The sequence below is a fragment of the Triticum aestivum genome, chromosome 4A (assembly GCF_018294505.1).
Source record: "Triticum aestivum cultivar Chinese Spring chromosome 4A, IWGSC CS RefSeq v2.1, whole genome shotgun sequence".
Taxonomy (NCBI): domain Eukaryota; kingdom Viridiplantae; phylum Streptophyta; class Magnoliopsida; order Poales; family Poaceae; genus Triticum; species Triticum aestivum.
Genome location: NC_057803.1, coordinates 72,545,149 through 72,570,756, shown reverse-complemented (window position 1 = coordinate 72,570,756; position 25,608 = coordinate 72,545,149). Strand labels below are relative to the sequence as shown.

General features: G+C 44.8%; 1 protein-coding gene across 1 annotated transcript; it reads left to right on the top strand.

Moving 5' to 3' along the window:
* Positions 1-17,631: 17,631 nt before the first annotated feature.
* Positions 17,632-24,255, top strand: LOC123081772 (serine/threonine-protein kinase RIPK). Its single transcript, XM_044504303.1, has 5 exons — positions 17,632-18,030; positions 22,933-23,068; positions 23,273-23,409; positions 23,613-23,736; positions 23,835-24,255. The coding sequence occupies exons 1-5, from the start codon at positions 17,653-17,655 to the stop codon at positions 24,197-24,199; spliced, it is 1,140 nt and encodes a 379-aa protein (XP_044360238.1). The 5' UTR covers positions 17,632-17,652; the 3' UTR covers positions 24,200-24,255.
* Positions 24,256-25,608: the final 1,353 nt, after the last annotated feature.

Here is a 25,608-nt window from a genome sequence, read left to right as displayed (position 1 = left end):
GGAGCTCTTGCTGCACCTTGCCAACCTGGGCCTCGTACTTCTCCCGCTCGGTGCGCTCTGTGGACGCCCTCTTCTCGGCGTCGACCAGTGCTTGCTTAAGGGTCGCCACCTCAGACGTGGCCCCTACAATAGCCACGATAATCCTGTCATTTTTTGCAATTGCACCTTTATATATATATATATATTTAAACAAGGTATTTCTTACCTTCATTGTCCTCGAGCTGCTTCTTGGCACGCCCAAGCTCTTGCTCGGACCGCTCGAGATTCTGCTTTAGCATGTCCACTTCCGCAGTCAGTGCGGCGGACGCAAGCAGAGAAGCCTGCATACGCATAGACTCCTTTTTGTTAGACTCCTATGAATTTTATTTGATCCTCTATTCGGCTTTTCTTCCCAAACGCCAAACAGAGCATCAGGGGCTATTGTCTATGCGGTAATATTATTTACACATTCTTTACTTACCTCAAAGCCTGTTAAAAGGCTAGTACAAGCTTCAGTCAGTTCGCTCTTGGCGGACTGAACCTTCTGGACCACCGCACTCATAATGGTGCGGTGCTCCTCGTCAATGGAGGCGCCTTGGAGCGCCTCCAACAGATTGCCCGGCGCCTCCGGTTGGATGGGGGTCACCGGCACGGTGGGCTTGCTCCTCTGGGAAGGAGGTCCCCCACCGGACTCTGGAACCTTTGAAGGTTCCGGAGCGGTGTTCGGCCTAGAGCCGGACTTGGAGCCCTGGGGGGTTTTATCCCCTTTACTCCTGGAGTCCGGGAGGTCGCCTTGCGGCGCCTCCAGGACCACCTCCTCCCGGCTTGGAACCTGTTGGGACAACACTTCGGTGTCGTCCATAGGGCGGGGGGAGGAAGCCGTCGGTGTCTTCCAGGAGGTGAGCCGCGTAGGGGGTCCGGATCGGAACTCGAGGGCTGCGACCCATTCAGGATCGCGTGGCTCGGTGATGTAAAACCACCCCGATTGCCACCCCTTCAGGGTCTCCACAAAGGAGCCCTCAAGCCATAAGACGTTGGACATCTTGCCCACCATGGCGCCTCCGCACTCCGCTTGGTTGCCGCGCACCACCTTTGGCTTGACGTTGAAAGTCTTGAGCCATAGGCCGAAATGGGGGCAGATGCGGAGGAAAGCCTCGCACACGACGATAAACGCCGAGATGTTGAGGACAAAGTTCGGGGCCAGATCGTGGAAATCCAGGCCATAGTAGAACATGAGCCCACGGGAAAATGGGTGGAGAGGGAATCCCAGTCTGCGGAGGAAATGGGGGAGGAACACCACCCTCTCATGGGGCCTAGGGGTGGGGACAAGCTGCCCCTCTTTAGGAAGCCGGTGCACGATGTCGTTAGACAAGTATCCGGCCTTCCTTAGTCTTTTGATGTGTCCCTCCGTAACGGAGGAGACCATCCACTTGCCTCCCGCTCCGGACATGGCTGGAGAAGGTTGAGGTGGGGAGTGCGGACTTGGGCGCTGGAGCTCGGGTGCACAAGAATGGATAGGCAAAGGAGGAAGAAGGCGTAGGTGAAAAGGTGGATCCTTATCCCCTTATATGGGTGGACGCAACTATGTGTCCCCACCAGCCTGGTAAAACTCGCTTATCCCCAAGCGCCGTAATCAATGGCGCGGTTGGGTTACCCATGCCCGTATTGATGAGAATCCCGGAATAAGGGGACACGATCTCTGCTTCGACAAGACGTGCCAAGGAAACCGCCTCGCATGACGCGCTGAGGTGGGATAATAAAATGATTTGAATAAAGGCTTGGTCGTGGTGCGTCACACTATGGAATACGTCAGCAGATTAGATTTGTGAAAATATTATTCTCTCTATGGCAATATGTGGAAACTTATTTTGCAGAGCCAGACACTATCTTTGTGTTCAAAATCTTCTATGAAGTACTTGGAGGAGGAACCCGCCTTGCAATGCCAAAGACAAATTGCGCGTCGGACTCATCGTCATTGAAGCCTGATTCAGGGGCTACTAAGGGAGTCCTGGATTAGGGGGTGTCTGGATGGCCGGACTATACCTTCAGCCGGACTCCTGGGCTATGAAGATACAAGATTGAAGACTTCGTCCCGTGTCCGGAAGGGACTTTCCTTGGCGTGGAAGGCAAGCTTGGCGATACGGATATGTAGATCTCCTACCATTGTAACCGACTTTGTTTAACCCTAACCCTCTCCGGTGTCTATATAAACAGGAGGGTTTTAGTCCGTAGGACAACATACAGAGCAACAATCATACCATAGGCTAGCTTCTAGGGTTTAGCCTCTCTGATCTCATGGTAGATCTACTCTTGTACTACCCATATCATCAACATTAAATCAAGAAGGACGTAGGGTTTTACCTCAATCGAGAGGGCCCAAACCTGGGTAAAACTTCGTGTCCCTTGCCTCCTATTACCATCCGGCCTAGACGCACAGTTCGGGACCCCCTACCGGAGATCCGCCGGTTTTGACACCGACACCCGCCTCCACATTATGGCCTATGCCCACCGCGTCCACCAACTACCCTCCTCGGGGCATGAAGGACACATGGCAAGCGAACCGGAATCAAGAGGACGACTGAAGCGACCGCATTCCACCCCATGACCTTGGGGCGCGGGCACCTTGAAGGCCGCGGCCCGAGTCCACTTGGTAAATGAGTCGCGCCCGTGCGTTTTCCTCCCTTTTCTGGGGAAGGCACGGGCCGCCTCTTTACTATTTACTATGATGTGACGCATGAGGGTAGCAGTCGCCCCACGCATGACCCCCACGTCACGCATGACCCTCACGTCGCGCATTCAACGCGGGTCATGGGGAAGTGCGACGGGCGAGGGAGTTACAGCAGTAAAACTCAGCCCCGCATGCTCGCGCACCATTTTGGGCCTAGCCCAACAACGCATCGCGCTTATGTATGGCCCAGGCCCGGGTGCTCCTATTGGTGCACAAAAGGAGGGGTCCTATTTTGTACCCCTTTACTTGTGCGCGGGCAGTTGGAGCGCCTGCGGCCACACCTAGCGGGGCAGAGGAAGGAAGCAAAGCAACAAGACAACCAGAACAATGCCAAGCCAAAAACTTGAAGAGCAGAGGGGCGAGGTGGACTCCCCCGGCAAGGCCCTTGTTGGGGCGGCCTATGCAGCCCCGGCAAGAACCTTGTCGGGGCAACTTTCCCAACACCAACATTGCAGCCACCCTTGAGCCTGAGAGTTCTGACGCCATCGACAGCATTGAAACCAAGGCTCGGGAAGTGCCTGCATGGTGGCATGAAGATCTTTGTGGAAACAAGAAACACACGAGACTAGATGATGACTAGAAGACAACGATCCTTGGCAAGATCCTTGCCAAGGATACCCACGAGACCCCCGGCAAAACCCTTGCCGAGGACGACCAAGATGCCGCGGCAAGACCCTTGCCGGGGCCCCGGCAAGACTCTTGCCGAAAACATCCGTAGGGCCACAGCTAGGCCCACGTCTACCAAGACTCCACTATTGTTCCCATGCAGCTGCCAGCCCACCAGCTAGGCAGGCGCCTGCATGGCGACTCGCGGCCTCTAGGCCAACTCGGCAAGCACCTGTGCGGTGGCATGCAGATCTTCGTGAAGATTCAACCACCGCACCAACTCAACAGCCAGCCAACGTGGCACTACATGCCTCGTCAGTTCGTACGCGCGTCAAAGCCAGGCGAGGCGGCGACAGCTGGGATGAGCTTCCTTGCCATCCCCGATAAAGCAAGAAGGGCATGTCGGCAGCATATTAAATGCGTTTTTCCTACGGTGCCAGGAGATAGACTCGATTACGGTATACCTTTCCACCTCCTGTGTGCCATTGTGGCAGCCCCTTTTCACTATAAAAGGAGGCCCGATGCATATTGGGGAGGGATTCGGAATTTTTGGACGACGCACGCATCGTAGCTAGTTCAAGAACTCGAGAACACTCAAATATAAACCAAAGCAGGACTAGGGTATTACGCATCCTCGCGGCCGAACCTGGGTAAATGATCCTCATGCTGGCTTCTAGACCCTCTCTTTGCACAACCTCGCACCCGCCAACCGTAGCAAAAAGGGATCCCAATGATCCCATAGGTGTCGTTTCCCCCAACAGATATGAGCGGTACTAATCCACACTTCGATCCCTTTTGCGTATAGGGCAATGAGATATTCATGAACAAGTGTCAAGTGAGGAAACTAAGAAAGATTGTAAGGCGAAAGAAACAGGTGATTGGAACTAAGCTTTTTATTTACACTTTGTCGAAGACAACAGTGAACTTTAGGATGGTAAGTAATGTATTGCCTTTTCCCCCTTCCCACAACAAGTTACTCTATTAGACCTCAGTATCTGATATTTTTCTCTTTTCAGTGGTTTCCAAAGCTATTTACTGATGATTACCTTGCAAACTACATGACCGGAGTGGAGGCAACTAAGGTTAAAGTATATAATTCATGCTACCATGATAATGCTCTAGCAGTCTTCCTAAAGGCGGTGAAGGATGGGCGGGCGATCGTCACAAGGGGTTGGACAAAAGTGGTTCGTGCCTATGGCATGCAGGAAGGCACATTATGGGCATTCCGCTTCTTCAACACTGTCGGCGGTCAAAATGATTTACACTTGTCTCTTCACCTTTACCGCCTTTAAATACTATGGTTCATCATAGTTAATTGCTGCCTAATCCTATAATTACTGAATATATAGTATTGGAAACTTTATTTATGGATTCGCTGTTGAACCATTGTGCTGAGAATTTGAATTGCACATTTCGTATTTCAAAATTTCCAATTAGAATAATAAATTATAGGCAAAAATAAAAAGAGAACAGATGGTCATGGAACTTTGCAAACGGTTCTGGCAGTAAAAGCGCTTGTGATGGATAACCCAATGCCACATAGTTTTCTACATCAAATCATGTGTGATGTAGTTAATGAAAGCAAATAGTTAACCAAGGCAGGCCATGTGTGATGGTTACACCTTTCACACACGAGTGTATACATAAAACCATGTGGGATGTACATCCAAACGGAAACGTTTTCCCTGGATTGACTGTGTGGGATGTACATAAGAACCAAAATGTATTCCTTGGATTGACTGTGTATGATATACATACGAACGGAAATGATTTTCTGGGATTCACCATGTGGGATGTACATACCTACGGAAATGATTTTCTCGTATTACCGTGTGGGATGTACATACCTACGGAAATGATTGGGTTTCGATGCCTCGCCCGATCGCACAGGACCCCAGCCTGGGTCCTAGGAGGGCCTATCCCTGACGATTTCTGGGTCGTGTGGGAAGTACACCTGATACGTCTCCGTCGTATCTATAATTTTTTATTGTTCCATGCCAATATTATACAACTTTCATATACTTTTGGCAACTTTTTATACCATTTTCAGGACTAACATACTGATCCACTGCCCAGTGTCAGTTCCTATTTGTTGCATATCTTTTGTTTCACAAAAAATCCTTATCAAACGGAGTCCAAACGGGATAAAAACTGACGAAGATTTTTTTTGGAATATATGTGAGTTTTCGTAAGTGGAATCAACGCGAGATGATCCCCGAGGGGGCCACGAGGCAGGGGGCGTGCCCCTGACCCTCGTGTACACCCCGTAAGGCGGTTGTTGCCCCTCTTTCATCGCAAGAAAGATAATATCCGGATAAAAATCGTGTTCAAACTTCAATCCAATCGGAGTTACGGATCTCCGAGAATATAAGAAACGGTGAAAGGACAGAATCTGGAACGCAAAAACAGAGAGAGACAGAGAGACAGATCCAATCTCGAAGGGGCTCTCGCCCCTCCACCGCCATGGAGGCCATGGACTAGAGGGGAAACCCTTCTCCCATCTAGGGAGAAGGTCAAGGAAGAAGAAGAAGAAGGGGGGCCTCTCCCCCTCTCTTCCGGTGACGTCGAAACGCCACCGGGGCCATCATCGCGACAACGATCTATACCAACACCTCCATCATCTTCACCAACGTCTTAATCACCTTCCCCATGTATCTATAGTGGTCCACTCTCCCGCAACCTGATGTACCCTCTACTTCAACATGGTGCTTTATGCTTCATATTATTATCCAATGATGTGTTGCCATCCTATGATGTCTGAGTAGATTTTCGTTGTCCTATCGGTAATTGGTGAATTGCTATGATTGATTTAATTTGCTTGTGGTTATGTTGCTGTTCTTTGGTGCCCATCATATGAGCGCGCGCATGGATCACACCATAGGGTTAGTTGTATGTCGATAGGACTATGTATTGGAGGGCAAGACTGACAGAAGCTTCAACCTAGCATAGAAATTGATGCATACGGGATTGAAGGGAGGCCAATATATCTTAATGCTATGGTTGGGTTTTACCTTAATTAACATTAGTAGTTGTGGATGCTTGCTAATAGTTCCAATCATAAGTGCATAGAATTCCAAGTCAGGGATGACATGCTAGCAGTGGCCTCTCCCACATAAAACTTGCTATCGGTCTAGTAAAGTAGTCAATTGCTTCGGGACAATTTCGCAACTCCTACCACCACTTTTCCACACTCGCTATACTAACTTTATTGCTTCTTTATCTAAACAGCCCCTAGTTTTTATTTATGTGCTCTTTATATTCTTGCAGACCTATCCCGTTACACCTACAAAGTACTTCTAGTTTCATACTTGTTCTAGGTAAAGCGAACGTTAAGCGTGCGTAGAGTTGTATCGGTGGTCGATAGAACTTGAGGGAATATTTGTTCTACCTTTAGCTCCTCGTTGGGTTCGACACTCTTACTTATCAAAAGAGGCAACAATTGATCCCCCTATACTTGTGGGTTATCAAGACCTTTTTCTGGCGCCGTTGTTGGGGAGTTATAGCGTGGGGTGAATATTGCCGTGTGTGCTTGTTTGCTTTATCACTAAGTAGTTTTTATTTTGTGCTCTTGTTTTCTATCTTTAGTTATGGGTAGGAAACGCAAAATATCAAAAAAATTAGTTGTACCTACTACACCAATGGTTGAAGAACCACTCAAAATCTATCACACTCCTGAAGCTTTTTACTTGGATCATCTTCAATCCCTATGTGCTCGTGCTGAAACCCCAACTAGCTTAGTTGAGGGCAAATCTTTAGATGAGCATGCTTGTTATGTGCGACACCACATATCTAAAAAAGGGAAACTTTTACTGGATCAAATTCATCATTTGCAATGCTATGCTTGGAATTTATGTGAAATATATTATTTTACTTGTTGTTTTGAAGACCCTAAGAAACACCTTCCCTACCAATGTGAGCTTAGTGATAATGGAATCGTATCTTCGTATGCTAAGGGTGTTTATAATTACTATGATGTTCAACAAATTGAAGAATTTGTTGCTTTTAAGGGTGCTTATGAAATTGCTTATTTGATTGGAAAGTATGATGCTACTGTTTAGAAATCTGGAAATTTTGCCATACTTAAATATTGTTATGATAATTATGCTTCTAATGCCTATGTTAAACCATATATTGAGGACTCCTCCTCTGTCCAAGAAGAGACTAATATTTTTCAGGAGTCTATGGAAGAAGGGATTGATGAAACTGTGGGCTTATTGGATGAAAAAGATGATGAGGAGAGCGAAGAACAAAAGGAGGAAGAGTGGATTAGCTACCCGTGCCCACCTACTAATGAGAGTAACTCTTCAACTCATACATTGTTTTATTTCCCTTCGTTCTTACCGAAGGATGAATGCCATGATAATTGCTATGATCCCGTTGATTCATTTCAAATATCCCCTTTTGATGAACTTGATGCTTGTTATGCTTGTGGCCAAGATGCCAATATGAATGATGCTTATGGAGATGAACTTGCTATAGTTCCTTATGTTAAACATGAAATTATTGCTATTGCACCCACGCATGATAGTCCTATTATCTTTTTGAATTCTCCAGACTACACTATATCGGAGAAGTTTGCCCTTCTTAAGGATTATATTGATGGGTTACATTTCACTACTACACATGATGATTTTGATAGATATAATATGCATGTGCTTGCTGCTCCTACTTGTAATTATTATGAGAGAGGAACTACATCTCCGCCTCTCTATGTTTCCAGTATGATAAAATTGCAAGAAACTGCTTATGCTATGCATTGGCCTTTACTTTGTGTGCATGAATTGTTCTTTTATGACATGCCGATGCATAGGAGGAGAGTTAGACTTCGTCATTACATGATATATGTTGCTTTGTGCTTGCTACTAATTCCAAATCATTGCTAATTCAAATTGGTTGTGATATACCTTGGGATCCGGGTGGATTCATTACTTGAGCACCTTATGCCTAGCTTAATGGCTTTAAAGAAAGCGCTGCCACGGAGACAACCCAGAAGTTTTTAGAAAGTCATTTATTTCTGTTGTGTGCTTTTATAAAGTTTAAAAACAAAAAAAATAAAGAGGGGAACCTAAAAAATTTTCAAAGGGTTAGTTGTATATTGATAGGACTATGTATTGGAGGGCAAGAGTGACAGAAGCTTCAACCTAACATAAAAATTGATGCATACAGGATTGAAGGGGGGCCAATATATCTTAATGCTATGGTTGGGTTTTACCTTAATGAACGTTAGTAGTTGCGGATGCTTGCTAATAGTTCCAATCGAAAGTGCATAGAATTCCAAGTCAGGGATGACATGCTAGGAGTGGCCTCTCCCACATAAAACTTGCTATCGGTCTAGTAAAGTAGTCAATTGCTTAGGGACAATTTCGCAACCCCTACCACCACTGTTCCACACTTGCTATACTAACTTTATTGCTTCTTTATCTAAACAGCCCCTAGTTTTTATTTAAATGCTCTTTATATTCTTGCAAACCTATCCCGTTACACCTACAAAGTACTTCTAGTTTCGTACTTGTTCTAGGTAAAGCAAACATTAAGCGTGCGTAGAGTTGTATCGGTGGTCGATAGAACTTGAGGGAATATTTGTTCTACCTTTAGCTCATCGTTGGGTTCAACACTCTTACTTATCGAAAGAGGCTACAATTGATCCCCTATTCTTGTGGGTTATCAACACCCTATCGCACACACTCACTTAGCGACGGTTCCAAATGCCATCGCGGAAAGGGGTTCAAACCCGTTTGTTTAGGACCGACGCACACCAGTGATTAATTGAGTTTATGGGCATTTAATGTGCATAATTCAAATTTGAACTACAAGCACATGCTCCAGTGCACCAAAGTTGGTTGAAAAATCACATGTGTGTCCTTGGGTGTATTTATAGGTCACATGCAAGAAATGAGAATGAAATTCAAACATCTGGACGTCGTGGCTCAGCCGGAAAGATTGAGAAATTTGGTTTTTTAATTCCTGTAAATCCAAAACACGCCTGAAAATCATGAAACTTGGCATGGTGTTATGACATGGCACCAACATGCTGCGGTAATTTTTTTGGCCGAATTGGGACAAGCTTTGGTGTAAACGTTTTACAAACCGGAGCTTCCCTCAAGAAGGCTCGTGGTTCCGATAGGGAACGTGTCACCTCCGTGTGTGAAACGAGATACGTACACTGCCTTCTCCCGCCTTAATTTTTTTACACAGGAAGATTAGACCAAATAGAAGTATCATGCTAATTTTTGGAATTCTTCTGGGTTCGTTTGGCCTTTTTATACATTAATTGAGTTTCTAGGAATTTAATATGCATAATTCAAATTTGAACTACAAGCACATGCTCAAGTGCACCAAAGTTGGTTGAAAAATCACATGTGTGTCTTTGCGTGAATTTATAGGTCCCATGCAAGAAATGGGAATGAAATTCAAACTTCTGGGCATTGTGGCTCGGCCGGAAAGATTGAGAAACTTGGTTTTTTAATTCCTGTAAATCCAAAACACGCCTGAAAATCATGAAACTTGGCATGGTGTCATGACATGGCACCAAAATATTGTGATAATTTTTCTGTCCAATTTGCGAAGGCGCACACATAACAATCAACAAAGTAATTTTGAAATAAGTGTTGTCATGTTACAAGTCGGAAACACAAGTACTATTGAAACCGTGAGCGTTCTACTTACCATTTACGTGTCGCCACGCGTCCCCCTTTTTTGGCTAGGAGGTGTCGTACGGAGTAGCTATTTGAGTACGGGAGGCGTGCGATCAGACCCATGCGCGTGCTCATCGGGAGGAGAGCCCTTTGACCGCTACCCTCCGCACACCTCCCTCCCAACGTCTCCATTAATGGCGCTCGAGCCCCTATTCTGCGGCATGGCTATGTGTCTCACTGGACTGAGATTTAAGAGAGAAAATGAATCTGAAAATAAAGTTTTGCACGGATCTTGATGTAAGATCTGACGGACCTATATAGCATTGACTGCGAAGCATGATGAATATAAGGACGATGACAGTGGATAATAATTGTCTTACATATTTAGGAACATAATTTAAAAAAGCCACATGCGGCAACGCCCGAAATACACAAGGGCAAAAGAAGAAGGAAGACAACGATGTGCCTCGGTGATCTCTATGTTGCTGCAGGCCGCGGAAACTAGTCTGCGCGACGAGCGAGGATGAGCTCTTTCTTGTCCTCAAGATGCTGCTTGAGAGCATCCATGGATTCCTCCACCAGCCTTCTGCCCTCGATGCGCAGCATGGCATTCTCGTCCATAAGTTTCTCGACGATGACGTCGGTCCTATTCAACAAGGCAACGGTCTCCTCCTGCTGCTCCGCACTTCCGACGATCTTCGCCCTCAGCAGGTCGCACTCGACCCAGAGCTTCGCATTGTTCTCATTTAGTTGTCGGATGACGCTAGAAAAAAGAGGCTTTCATGTCGTCCAGCAACCTCGCCTAGCCGGAGATCTGATCCATCTAGCTATGGACAATCTCATGCATGCGCCTGTAAGAGTCCTCGCCTGCCCGCGAGACATTTTCCTAGGCTGCCGCGGCGCGGGAGGACATCTCTACTGCATTCGCGGCACGGCGGGACATCTCTTCTGCTTCAGCGGCGCGGCCGGACCAGTCTGTTGCATCCACGGTGCGGCGGGACCTGCGTGTTGCTTCGGCGGGACCTCTGTGCTGCTATGGCCGCACGGCGGGACATGCCGGCTACGTTCGCGGCGAGGCAGGACATCTCTCATGCTTCCGCTTTCATGCTCGCATCTCCCTGGTGGCAATCTCTCGACCTAGAACTCACGCTGGCCATGGCAGACGCAAAGGGAACGATGATGAATGACTTTATTTTTGTGGATGAGGAGTTGAGGAGGAATATACAGTCATCTTGGAATAATAGTATTTATAACCGAGTAGTAATACGCTCCTAAGTGGGAAATCGTTTATGTTTTGATCGATGTGAACAGGTTTGCAATTTGAAATGTGACAGGATGCATGCTCAAAATTTACTGACGGTTATAAATGCGACACTATTCCCGGTAGGTGTAACATGGGCACGTATGCCTTCTCGGACGCGTACGTGGCATTTGCACCATAGGGTGCACCGCAATAGGCAATGTCAGCACATGTCTTGTTCCAACAACCGTGCGCGCTCGTTATTACCATTGCGCACGCTTCTTTTAATTAGAATGTGTGTGCCCGTCTAGTGTACTCACGTTGATCTATCTAACTGTTTTAGTTTGTTATGGCTAATCACAAACAGTTCATCCATGTGAAGTGTATGACATCAATTGCAGACACTTTGATCTGACTGACCCGTTTTTGTTCTATTGCCTAATCGCAAACAGTTAATCCTTTTGAAGCGTATGCCCTCAATCATACACACCTTGATCTGGCTGATCATTTCTTTTGTGTTGCCTAATCACAAACAGTTTATCCAAGTGAACCATATGTTGTACATCGCACACGCCTTCATCTGGCTGCCTGTTTCTTTTGTTCTGCCTCATCACAAATAGTTCATTGGACTGAACCGTATGCCCTACATCACACACGCAACTAAAATTTGAACCGTGTTTGATGGCTCCGCCATCGCAAACATTTTGCACCTTTTTTATGGTTCTTTTACACCACCATTTGCGATTATTGCATCGGACACAGTTTCGTCGAAGGGTCTCTCATCGTAGTGTCGCGTTAGCATCATCCTGCAGTAGTGTAACAACATGTGTAGCTAAACTGTGTGATACGTAATTTGCTTCCTAGTTGCAATGTTGTATAGGAATTGCACCAATCCTGTGAGCTATCTGAAACCAATCTACAAGAATCGCTGAGTAGGAGCTCCAAACTTGGAGTGTTCCAGTAAACGCATAAACAATCTCCAACGAGTCCGTTTCTACAATGACTGGAACATGTTCCAAGTTGTCAACAAGATTTAGACCATACTGTAATGTTTTTGCTTCAGTCGTTGTCGCATCAAACAAGTTCCTTAAAGGCATGCACGCTCCAGCTATAGCTTCTCCATTGCAGTTTCGCACCACTGCTTCTACTCCACCCAAACCATCACCCATGTATGCAGCAACAATATCCAATTAATAAGTGTTCTTTGGAGGTTTACACCATTAGGTTTCCTTTGGAACAATACGTGAACATGCGACCCCAAAATTACTTGTCAAGGCCTGAACTGCAAAAGTTGTGCATGGTGGCTTAGCCACTTGATTTCCTTTCACAAACTCCCTCCATTGCCACCAAATATACCAACCTCCGACGATAACTAATTCTTTTAGACCAACATGAGCGAGGACAGGGATTTATTACTTGGTTGTTGCAAAAGCCTCTCCAACATAATAGATCATGATCTATCAATGTTTGCAGCATCTTGAATTACATCCAAAAGGCCCCAAGAACTCCATACTTGTTTCACTCGAGCACATGAAAACATCAAGTATTTGACATCTTCATGACCCATAGATTAAATCGGACATTGTGATGTAGTAGCGATATGTCTATTTGCTAGAACTGCTAATGCCGGTACTATTCTATGAAAAAAATTAACTTTACTAGGCACTTGGCTTCCATAAAATTTCCCAAACAGAATTGCCTGTCGATGCTCCTTCACTATCAACCCGAGTAAGTCTGTGTCGGTGAGAATGATCCCATTAAACATAGTAAGCCGAACGGACAGAGAAAGAATATGATCTAGTGTAATGCCAAGCCATGAAATCTTCTTGATGTTCACTGAGAGGTATTCGAAGAATTCTATCCACATTAATCCCATAAAAATATCTCAAATTATCACCTCATCCTAGTTACCTGTCATCGGATCAAGGAGCTCATTTACTATTTGCAGTAGTATTTGTCCCTTCGGGGTTAGTACCATACGTGATGGGCTTGTGGGATCCAATGGTCCTCGCAAATATTGATCATATGCCCTGAGCCCACTCTCCAAATGTGACCTCTTCGAAAAGTGTTCAGACCAACCACAATACTTTGCCAAAAGAGGAACCCTTCTTCGGACCTGCCTTGAGTAAATTACAGTTTGGATAATATTTGGCTTAAGAATTTGTGCACACAGAGAATCTGAAGTAGAGATCAATCTCCAAGATTGCTTTGCCAACATAGCCAAACTAAAAGAATGTAAGTCACAGAATCCCATACCTCCATATTTCTTAGGGATACGTATTCTCCACCATGCCATCCCATGCATGCATTTAATTATAGCTATATCACTCCACCAAAACTCAACCACTGCATCAGTCATTGCCTTACAAAGTTTTTTGGGAATGTTAAAGACTGACTTAGCAATCACAAGAATAGATTGTATAATTGCCTTTAGTAAGATTTCTATCCCTCCCATAGACAAAAACTTTTCCTTCAAACTTTTCAATCTGTTTATAATTCTCTCCAAGAGATGAACAAAACTATCACTTTTGTCAACCCAACCATGGTAGGTAATCCTAAGTATGTATCTGACAATGCTTTAAACATGATGTTAAGCTCCGTACAAATATTAGCTTTTGTTTCAACACTTACATCCGGATGAAATAGATGATGCACTTTGCTTCACTTACCAACGGTCCAAAACTTGCATAGTATTGGTCCAGGATGTGTCTCAACGAGGTTACATTGGTCATATTAGCTCATATATAAGATAATGGAATCATCAGTAAATAGTAAATGCGAGACTAATGGTGCATTTTCTGCAAACCCTAACACCTTCAATGTCATGAACCTCCTCTCTATGAGCTAAAAGACTAGACATCACAAATCAAGAACAAATATGGGTATAAAGGGTCGCCCTGCCGGAGGCCCTTTTCAGGTGTGAAAGCATATGTCTCTTGATTATTAAATCTGACTTTGTATGTAACAGACGGAGGTGCTTAATTTGGTTTGCCCTCCTGGAAACGTTTGTTGGTGTGTGCAAGGCTGCTCATTTAGTTGTTTTCTTCTTTTGAATGGACTGGACATGAGGACATTGGTTTCTCCAGCCCAGAGTTCAAGTCCTATACTTAACATTGGTGCTCGCGTTTTTTTGGATTTATTTAAGCCCTTTCGGCGATGTACGTTCAGGGGAGGAGACGTTTCCGTCGACTACGAATGTGTGTCTAGCAAATTTGCCAATCTCAGGATGATGTGTCGGTTCAGTTTTTCGGAGGTGCTCATAGAGATAGAGTGTATGTTTGTGTAGGGATGAGTGTTTGCTCGTGTATATGAGTGATGTATTCTAAAAAATGTCGTGGTAGTCTGCAAACCGGACATGGCATTTTTGCGGCATCCGCGAGGTGGAGTCCTCTCTTTGGTATGCAATCTCGCTCTCGGTGGTAGTTTGCATGCACGTGTGATATATAGATGATAAAAACCCTCCCAGCTTCTTCTATCACAAGTGTTTTGTTTTCAGGAATGCAAAAAAAGTTACTCCCTCCGTAAAAGAAATATAGGAGTGTTTAGACCACTAGCTCCTATATTTCTTTACGGGGAGTATAAAAGAACACGAGCGCATGTTTGATTTGTGATGTGCCTTCTCCTGGACGTACACCAGTACACGCACGGTAACACGGTTGGCTACTGCCTACTGGTAACCGAACCTTCATTTAGCACCATCTTCACATTCATGTGGCCGCTAGGTTGGTTATAGTCTCATAGTGAGATTAATTTAGACCAGTATCATGCATATGACCCTGGTCTATGTTATCATATTCATAGTACAAAGTACATTATCTAGTAGATTGTAGATTCATTTTGCCGGCAGATCCTACCTGACACTTCAAGCACCCGATCTTGTGAACTGGGCTGAGTCATCTATTATTTATTTCTTCTACCTATTTTAATATGCAAGAAACTAGGCACATAACGGGATTTAACATGAGACCTCATCGCTCGAAGGAAGCGCAACAACCATCGGGCTCTCTCACTTGTTTGTGCACGGTTACTTCATTTCTTCCTTTTATTTCGTTCTTCAATTCGGTTTGTTCTTTTTTTTCTTTTTTCTGTTCTTGTTCTTTTACTTTTTTCTTTTTCTTAAATGTGCTTTTTTCTTTAATTTGTGATTTTTTTCGCAAAATCAATGTACTACTTCCTTTCATGTTCGATAAACCTTTTCAAATTTGATGATTTTTTTCAAATTCGCTACACTTTGTTTTTCAAAATTGGCGAAGTTTTTTAAAATCGATGAATTTTTTAAAAATTGGTGCACTTTTTTCAAGTTTGATGAACTATTCTTCAAAATTGATGAACTTGTTTCAAAAGTCTATGAACTTTTAAAAATTTTGATGAACTTTTTTTCAAAATCAATAAAATATTTTTTAAATTTGGTGAACTTTTTAAAATTCGATGACTTTTTCCAAATTGATTAACTTTTTTTCAAAATCGATGACCTTTTTCTTAAATCCAATGACATTTTTAAAAAGTTGTGTACGTCCGTAGTTGGTGCACGGGCTAGGGAAGTGAAATTCCCCCCTAATTTTTAACACCCCACTTGCCATTTTAAAGTTTGATTTTAGTTTTTCGTAAAGAGGGGAATACCCACGCATGCATAAACTTCTTTTTAACCAACTCATGTGTCACTCAGGAGGAGCGACCCGAGGGATCCAGAGCGGCGCCTCATCGGTGCCACCCGTGCCGCCGTAATGCCTGCCGCGGTGGTGGTGGGGCTTGCCCACCTATACGCGGCGCTCCTTCCCGGCGGCACGCTCCTCTCCCATGGTGGCCTATTCCTCGAGGCTCGTCGAACGGCAAATCGGTCCCGTTGTTGCTTGGCCGCAGTCGGGTGGCAACTGCTGGCTACATCGTGACATCAAGGGATCAGCGCCAAGACACTCATGCACCGGGAGGATGAGTAGCCTTCGGTTGTGGCAAGCAGTCACAGGATCACGTATGTGGGTTGTCCCCGGCATCCACCTCCAGATCCATGGGGGGTTCAAGGTTTGCGATCTCAGAATGGTCTTAGCCGAGTCCAGATCTACCGTTGTGGGACGCCTCTCCCTGGTGGAGTACAACGCTTGAGAGGAGATGACCGATTTGGCTAGGGTCGTACGCCCGATGGTGGTGATTTTTTAACCTTCTCGAGTGACCATTTTGTCGGCCGCTTTATCTTCAAAATATTGGAAATCAACCATCTTGAGTTGCCATATCGAAAGTGACAGGCCTAGGTATTTTATTGGGAAAGAAGCTCTCGTTGTCGGCACCCCTTGTAGTATACGGTTAAGATTTGGAAGATTGCATCGAATTGGCACAATCGAGATCTTTTGAAATTGGTGCATAACCCCGTCACCTCCCCGATTCCACCCAACATGGAGGAAAGGTTGACAATTCCCTCCTAATAGGAGCCACAAAGACCGCAGCGTCGTCTGCATATAGAGAGGTTCGCACCATTGCCCCACGCCCGCAAATCTTATGAGGAAGACCTTTTCGAGTTGCCAAGCCCAGGATTTTAAGCAGGGGGTCGATCGCAAGGACAAAAGGAGGGGGGAGAGGGGATCCCCCTGCCTAAGACCATGTCCATGCTTGATAGGGGGACCGGGCAGCCCATCGAGAAGAATACGTGATGATGATGAGGATAACAGAGTGGCAATCCAATTCCAAAATTTTGCGGGGAACCCCAGTCGCCGAAGGAGGTCAAGAATATACTCCTACTTGATCGAGTCAAAAGCCTTCTCGATGTCAAGCTTGAAAAGGAGGGCGGGGGTCTTGCATTTGTGGAGCCTTCCGGCAAAATTCCGGACATACATGAAATTGCCGTCGATGCTGCTCCTCTTGATGAAGGCACTTTGGCTGTTGGAGAGCAAGCGTATGAAGAGGACATAGGTGATTATTTTATCGATGTCATGGATAAGGCTGATGGGCTGATAGTCCGAGATGCCCTCCGCACCCTCCTTTTTGGGCAAGAACACGAAGTTGGCAGAGTTGAGCCACTGAATATTGGAGGTGCATATAGTGAACTAAAGCATTAGATAGTCCTCATCCCGAAGAATTTGGTGGTTGCATCACCATCCGTCAAGTTTGCAATCCCTGCACATTGACTCTTCCTCCCGCTCAATGAAGAATTAGTCATCGTTGTAGTCTCAAAAGAAAAACAACCAATGTGATAATAGGCTTCTAGCTTAGTTTGGGATGGGCATGCCGACCTAAGGTCAGGTGTGCAAGCTGGATCATTCATTCTCCCCCCGGGGTCAAAAGCCAACCTGGCTAGCTACTATACTCTACTCTCCCCCAACCGAACCAAACCAAACAATTCCCTTGATTGATGTCGATGACAACAACAACCACTCCTACAATTCCCTTGACTGGAGTATTATTATCAACCCGCACCCGCCCCAGCCAACAATGTATTCTAAGCCGTTGGCCACGGGCACACGCACGCACAGCGCATGGGGAAGACATCGTGGAGCGCATTGTTGGGCCTCGGCTGCTTCAGCTCCCACCGCGACCACGCCAGCGACGACCCCCGACCGCCCAGGCCGGCGCCGCTGCCTAACGACGACGGCCTTAAGACAGGCACCGGCGTGACACCGTCGCCGGAGGATCTGCCCGTGTCGCTTGCGGGGTCCGGCGTGGAGGCGTTCACGGTGGACGAGCTCCGGACGGCGACGCGGGATTTCTCGACCAGCAACTTCGTCGGCGAGGGCGGGTTCGGGCCGGTATACAAGGGCTATGTCGACGAGCGGCTCAAGCCCGGCGTGCGCGCGCAGGCAGTCGCCGTCAAGCTGCTCGACCTCGAGGGCTCGCAAGGACACAAAGAGTGGCTGGTAAGTCAGTCATTTTACTTTTTTTTTTTGGTTTATATATGGGTCCATCTGTCTAGAGGAGTAGCAACTTGAAAGCATCTGAGAGAATTATTCCGTATTTGACAGTTTTTAAAAATGTGCTTCCCTATTTAGCCCTAAAAAAATCTACCCTGCTTGGCACTATAGTGTAAATTTTGCTTCTAATGTGAAACTTTCATCAATTTTGACTATGCCCGGACTCCTTCCTATGACGGCTCATGAAGAATGATAGTAGTGAGGGCATTCCGTCTAGAGTGCCTCCCTCTTCGACGGGGAGTTCGCGCAGTGTGCAATGGAGTTATGGGGGTCTTGGGACGCAACTCGACATCAAAAGTATTGGTGAGGCTTGCGCTCAAGAATCATCTTTTTTCGGATTACCTGGCGAGGAGGCCGTTGCCGAACCCTGCATGCTACGCTCTTTGTTGTTAGGCGTCAGAGGAGGTTGATCATGTGCTTCTGAAGTGTGTGTTTGCGTGAGAGATTTGGTATCGTATCTTACTTCCCATCAAACGACGGTGCCTTGTATTCTCTCTACGTGCGGACTCAGCAGTACCACGACGCCGCCCCCCCCCCCCCCTATTGTAAGGAAGTCAATTCTTTGATGGTCATTACTCTCTGCTTCATTTGGTTAGAATGTAACAAGCGCGTGTCTGAGAAGATCGCTTTCCTGTCATCTTTGGTCGTTTCACGGTCTCTGGTATTGGATTAGCACACCAAGTTCTCCTCCTGGAAGCATATGCGGAAAAGGTGGATTTGCACCATATGTCTTAGGACTTGTGTGTGTGTGTGGGGGGGGGGGGGGGGGTGCTGATGGTAGCTTGTGACCTTCTGGCATGTTTCTCATGTTAAACCTTCTCCTATCTTAATACAAAAGGCACTCAAGTCTCATGCATATTTTTAACAAGAAGAAAACCCGGTGTATCTTGTGAAAAAATATGAAGCAGAACATAATGCTTTCAATGGAGTGCATTGGTGGTCGTCCATTGGTTACAACTAGGGTCGAGACTTGAGAGCAAGTGAGGTGGCATTTGTTCGAGGGTGCTGGTGTCTATGCAAATGCCTTCGCCGGTATTATCGGTCCATTGAAAGTGGCACCCCTAAGCAATGTCCCCACTTTGTGCGTCGTCAAGGCTTCGTCTACTCCTCTTGGTTCTCCTAGGCTGATTTAACATGTTGTGGCAACTTAGCCGTAGTGGTGCACGAGGAAGGTGTATTGTCGGGGCTAGCGACGATAACATCCTTGGGACATGTTCCCTTCCACGGAGGCATCATTACGAGACCTTGTTTCTCTCCTCTGGATCTTGCCAGCTAGTAGGAGTATTGTCCTGTGGAATGGTCTCTTCATCTGAACAGACTCCTACATAGTTGTGCGGGCAAAGCACGCATGGAGTGCTCTTGTGTGCGGGTTGTCGGCATGTTGGCTTTCACAATCTGGTGTTGAGGGTCACCCACGTGATGCATGTGTGCGGGATGAGTTTTCTATTCTGTTAAGCTTCCTTTTGTGTAATTTCTTTTAAAAAATTGAAGTTTATTTTTTTAAAATTTCAAGTTTTTCGAAGTAAAAAAAATCAAACTTCGAATTCCGAAATCAGAAAGTTCAAAATACAAAAGGTTGGAATTCTCGAAGTTCTAAAATCTTGAAAGTTTCAAATTCTAAAAGTTGCAGCAAAAAGAAAGCCGGCACTACAATTTTTTTAAGTGCCAGTTTTTTCAAAAACACAACTTTTTGGGTATGGATCATGCTCTCGCTGCATGGTGGGCGCCCGCTAGAGAACCCCGCGTGTCTTCATCTTTGGGGCAGCGGCAAAAGGTGCTTCTATTATTTGGTGGGTCATCATATATTTTCGCTCGGTATTTTACACATGTTTTTCTCTTACTAACATAGGTTGGTGCCCTCCGTGTTGGAGTGGGGTGATGTTGTGGCTGGCTAGGACCTTTGCATAGACGAACAATATTTATTTCACACAAAAAATGATAGTATTCCTTTAATAAAAATATGTTTATTTCCCTCGCCCTTACCACTTTAATTCAGCATATGTGACATGCATCCGTTGAGGCTATTGGTGTTTCAAGTTGAGCTTATATTCTTTTCTTTTGACACTTGATCTTCTTTCCTGCCTTGGAACCTGGTTACTCGGCTTCTTACGGTAGCCAATTTGAGATTCATTATTGTAGAATTAGTGTAATGTCTTTTCTCTAAAAACATGTTTTTTATTATATTTTTGAAAAGTCGGTATACCACAACTTTCACTTTAGTCATTGCATTATTTCTTAACCCCAAATACCTTGAAGTTTGTATTACTATAACTTTTCTATAAAATAGGCTTCATCCAAACAAGCACTAGGGTTAATGTAGATGGAAATTACTCATCAAATAGTATGTGGGCTAATCCAGGTATTTCCGATGGTTACATCTCCTATAACAGAGTCGTAGTTTAAAGGTGAGAAAACTGCATTGTAGTTATAACTCTCACAATTCAAACTTTCGGTGTTAATTTTATTCTTTCACGTTATGATGAGGGTGACAAAAGATACAAAATTCTTTTTCAGTTCGGTAGTACCTTCCAGGAGATAGAGTCTTCTCCCTTCTTCAAATTCATTAATCTCGAAGGATCTAGAGAGGGGTAAAGTAAGTGACTACAAATTTTAGTATTTTTTCCTTGGATATTAATGGTAGCGCGGATAAAGGAAGATCTTTAGATACGCAACTAAGTGAGAACCCTATATGAAGAACAACTCGCAAGGTAATTAGCTTTAGCGCAATAAAAAGAAAGAAATGGTAGAATTAACTGAAGACATGGAGACAAAGATTTATCCTCAACACTTCTTTGGGGCGGGGGGGGGGGGGGGGTAATCTCCATTTGAGAGGTGGTGGCCTGACAATACCAAGTCACACCTTCTTCTCAGTGAGCTTGAAACATCAATTATTCGGGTTGAAGATGCGGGAGTGGTAAACTGTACAAAGAACATCAATGACTTCAACCAGGTGTTCACAGGTCTATCTCGAGTAGATGCCAAAGCGGAGGATGAAGACGTGGCATTATTTCTACTCACTTTGTTACCATGGCCCTACACAAACTTCATCACTACTCTGACACATGGTCAGAATACCATCATTGTAAGTGGCATTACTGTGTCATTGCTATCATATGATCAACGCGAGAAGAAATGGCATGGATATGGTGCTGGAAGCATTGAAGGTATGAGCATGGTAGTTAGATGCAATCAAGGTGGGAAAAAGGAGAAGGCGAAAAAAATAAGAAGGTCTAAAGTGTTATCACTATGAGTGGGGGTTACATAAGGAAGGAGTGTCCAACATGGGAAAAGATTGAAGGTACCGCCAGTCTGGTAACATCTAAATTCAACAATTTTGCTGATGGCCTACTTAGCCTCTCAAGAGAACAGTCCATTGAAGCGTGGATATTAGACAAAGTGATCTCTCATCATGTGACGCTTAACAAAGAGTGTTTCACTTCCTACAAGTCTAGTTATTTTAGAGTTGTCTATCAAGGCAGCGATGTGCCTCGCCACATCATGGGCATTGAAGATATCAAGAACAGAGTCAAAAGTTGTGTTGAACATGTGCTCAAGGATGTTAGACACATGCCAAGGGTTAGGAGAAATCTAATTTTGCTGGGAGAACATCATTGTGATGGTTATATCTACAAGGCGGACAGAGACAAGAAGATCAGGAGGAGTAAGAAGGACAAGTACCTTGTGATAAAGGGAAAGAGGACCAAGAACAATTTAACCATCGCTGAAGGTGGAGCTAAGGAGAAACCATGTGTGGCGATATTATCAGTCAAGTTTACCAAGTCCGAGGTGGAGAACTTAGCAGCCTCCTCGAGCTAGCGAACAAACAAGAGAGGACCCAAGTCTAATCATACACATTTGTTCGAGTGAAGACAACAAGTTCAAGACGGTTAAGGGCATATTCGCCAGGTGGTGTTTGTTGGAATTATTGTCGAATACATGTATAGGGCTACATATCCGTTTTTAAGATGGTGACTGGAGCACCGCTTCTTGCCCGGGGTGTGAGCTCTTGTTCTAGCCTTCATTGTCCAAACTTAACCACCACAAACTTGCGTCATTATCTTGTTGAAGGCATGGTACTTCCTATTATAATGAATTTCATTGGTTGGTCTCAGCAATCAAGATGAAAATCTTTGACCTTGCCGTCTCTAGCTGCACATGAAGGCGGGTATCCCTTCATGAAGGCATTGTTGTGAAAGAAGTCGACTTAGTCGTAGGTGTCAATTTCATATCTTACAATGCGTCTACTATAATTGTCTAAGTCTTGTACTAAAGTTGTTGATGTTTTTGGCATCGTTGTCTTGTATCAACTTTAATAAAAGATGGATGTGTGCATTGCAATGATATAGAGGCCGGGCATTCTAACCTTCTTTTTGAGAAAATTAAACTTTTGTGTATATGGAAGGTCAGGTGTAAACCATGCCTATCATATAAAGCCGTTGCAGGACAACCGAAATAGATCGCACCAAGTTGATCGGGAAGACACAAGATCATGAAAGCGACAATCCAGACACCCGTGGCAGCGGTGTTTGGACCGGCCGTAGTGTGATGATCGATATGCGTTTAATGGCCTCGATAGACTAATTCTCGATCTGTACTATGTCAATTTAGTACATGAGAGCGCCCGTAATTATGCTTAGGGAGTCTAATATTCGTTGAACCTCGTTAATAAATATCGTCTCTCCATCTAGTTTGTTCAATGTTTGAATCGTGTAAATTCTAACAACTTCGTCAACTAATCATGTTAAACATCGAGACATTTTTAATCAAAGCTCTTATCCCAGTACAATGAATATACAAATGTTGCATTTGACCTGAATGTGGACACATGATTTTGGCGGAGTGATGCAGGCTGAAGTTGTTCTTCTCGGACAACTGAGGCATCCACACCTGGTCAAGCTGATCGTCTACTGCTGCGAGGATGAGCACAGACTCCTCGTTTACGAGTTCATGGCGAGAGGCAGCCTAGAGAAGCATCTCTATAAGAGTAAGCCAAATTTTACAACCTCATGTTCTTTTTTTCTTTGTCTAAATAATCTTTATTACAAGTACACAAATAAGAAGACTAACACTGAAACAAAGTCAAATTGTTAATGTGTTTGTAACAACAATATACATAGTGATACTACCACCAACCCATAGCTCAATCATGTGGTTAACTAACGAGCTTCTGCGAATGGGGAAACTGCAGGGTACACAACATCATTGTCGTGGTCAACTAGGCTGAAGATCGCCATTGAAGCTGCCAAAGGTTTGGCCTTTCTCCATGACGCTGCCAAGACCATCATCTATCGTGACTTCAAGACCTCCAACATACTACTCGACTCGGTACACCCTTGGCTCTCATGTAATCACGTCACAAACTATGACTATAGTTAGTCGACAATAGCAAGATGGGCATTACCATCACAACATTCGTGGCAAACTCTTTGCTATAGTTCCCTTTTTCGATTGTGACAAACTACTACTATTATTATATTACTTTCTATTGTAGCAAATTAGTGGTTAATTGACTTTCTTAAATTTTGTAGGATTACCAAGCAAAGCTTTCTGATTTTGGGCTAGCCAAGGATGGGCCCGACGGAGACGAGACACATGTCTCCACTCGAGTCATGGGCACACAGGGCTACGCTGCACCAGAGTATATCATGACAGGTACATAGACTTGATAAAATTAAGCAGAAGTTGTACAAAGTTGTTTGTTAATATACATTATTTTTAACATGTGGAATGGTCTTTTTTTCTCTTACTAGGTCATCTAACAACGAAGAGCGATGTGTATAGTTTTGGTGTGGTGCTGCTGGAGCTTTTGACGAGGCGAAAGGTGGTGGACAAGAACCGGCCGACACGGGAACAGAGCCTCGTCGAGTGGGCACGGCCATACTTCCTCCATGACTCACCCCGTCGGCTAGACCGTGCCATAGACCGAAACCTGGACGGCCAGTACTCGGCTCTGGCCGCCCAGAAGGCTGCAGCCATGGCATATCGATGCCTGAGCATCAGCCCAAAGTCTCGCCCTCAGATGTCCGCCGTCGTGGAGGCCCTGGAGCCGTTGCTTGCCATGGATGATGGCGTTGTAGAACCGTTCGTGTACACCGCACCACCGGAGAACAAATGACTACAACTTATGATGTCGTGTAATAGCACGCATACTATTCTACAAAAAAATAATCAATATTGAAATAAGTTATTTACCTGTGAACAAAAGACAATTATTCTATTTTGTTTTGCCAAGAAATAAATATTCTATTGAATGAATTCCTATATAATTAAATAGGTGATACCCAATAATTTATTTCTCTCAAACATTAAGATGCCAGATCATCATACAAGCATGCATGAAAAAACAATTTTGCTAAATCACATCTAGATGATTTTTAGTTATGTCATATCTAAGTTGTCCATCACACGATTAAAGCTGCAAGATTCGTGCAAAAAATTGTTTTTGTTCGTACCTGCATCCTGTGTCTCGTTGTCTTTTATTTTTAGTTGTTGTGTCTCGTTGTCAGGCCGCTAGGTCTTGTTTTTTTTTTTGAGACATGGCCGCTTGGTCTTGTGTCGCGGTTGCGGCGGTTTCCGCCCCCTGTGTGCCCGGTATGGACCCGTGTGTTTATATTGACTGACTTAATTAATTTATTTTATGTCTAGATTATCTATCTCGGGCACAACTATACCTCGCTTGTGGCATTTCCTATTTGGCATCAAAGGCGCCAGTTTTTTTTTCCAGACAATCTCGCGAAGCTTTATTTAACCGGACCCAATGTTTGTAGGTACAAAAGAGAGATCGCCGAGGTGTCCTAACCAAACATGGCGGCCCACCCCTAATCTCAAAACATACTTCGCTAAATTGTGAGCCTCGAAATTCGAGCTCCTAAACTCATGAAAAAAATTACACGCTAAGAAAGAAGAGCTATGGTCTATGATTTCATGTAAAACAACACCATATCTTGCTTTGTTTCCTTACTTGAGATCATCCAAAACCACCATGCAGTCTGACGCCACAAGTACTCGTCGAAGATTAAGATCGTCAGCAATAGCTAAAGCTTCCCGTACAGCCAGAGCTTCTAGAGTTTGAGGATCACAAACTCCCTTAAAAACTATAGCCGATGCCCCCTGGAAAGTGCCGTCTTGATCTCTGCAAATAGCAGCAGCAACTCCTCGTCCTCGATTGTTTGCAACTGCAGCATCAACGTTTATTTTGTAAAAGTTCTCCGGAGGGGGGATCCATTGTGATCGGCTGGCCCGATGAGTCCTTGCGCTACCTGCAGCTGGTTCCTCGATAGTTTTCAAGTCCGCTAAGTAGGACTGGATAAACTGGTATGTTGCTTGTGGACTCTGAAAAACTCCTTCATATATTGCCTTTCGTCTTGCTTTCCATACAACCCATAACGTTACTACCAGCAGCACGAAATCTTTCTGCGATAGTATATCATTCATTGCAAATATCCAGTTTTTTGCATTAGGATCCTCGTTCTGGCTCATTGCTTCCGTCAAGAAATTTTCAGCTAAGGTCCATATGCATCTTGA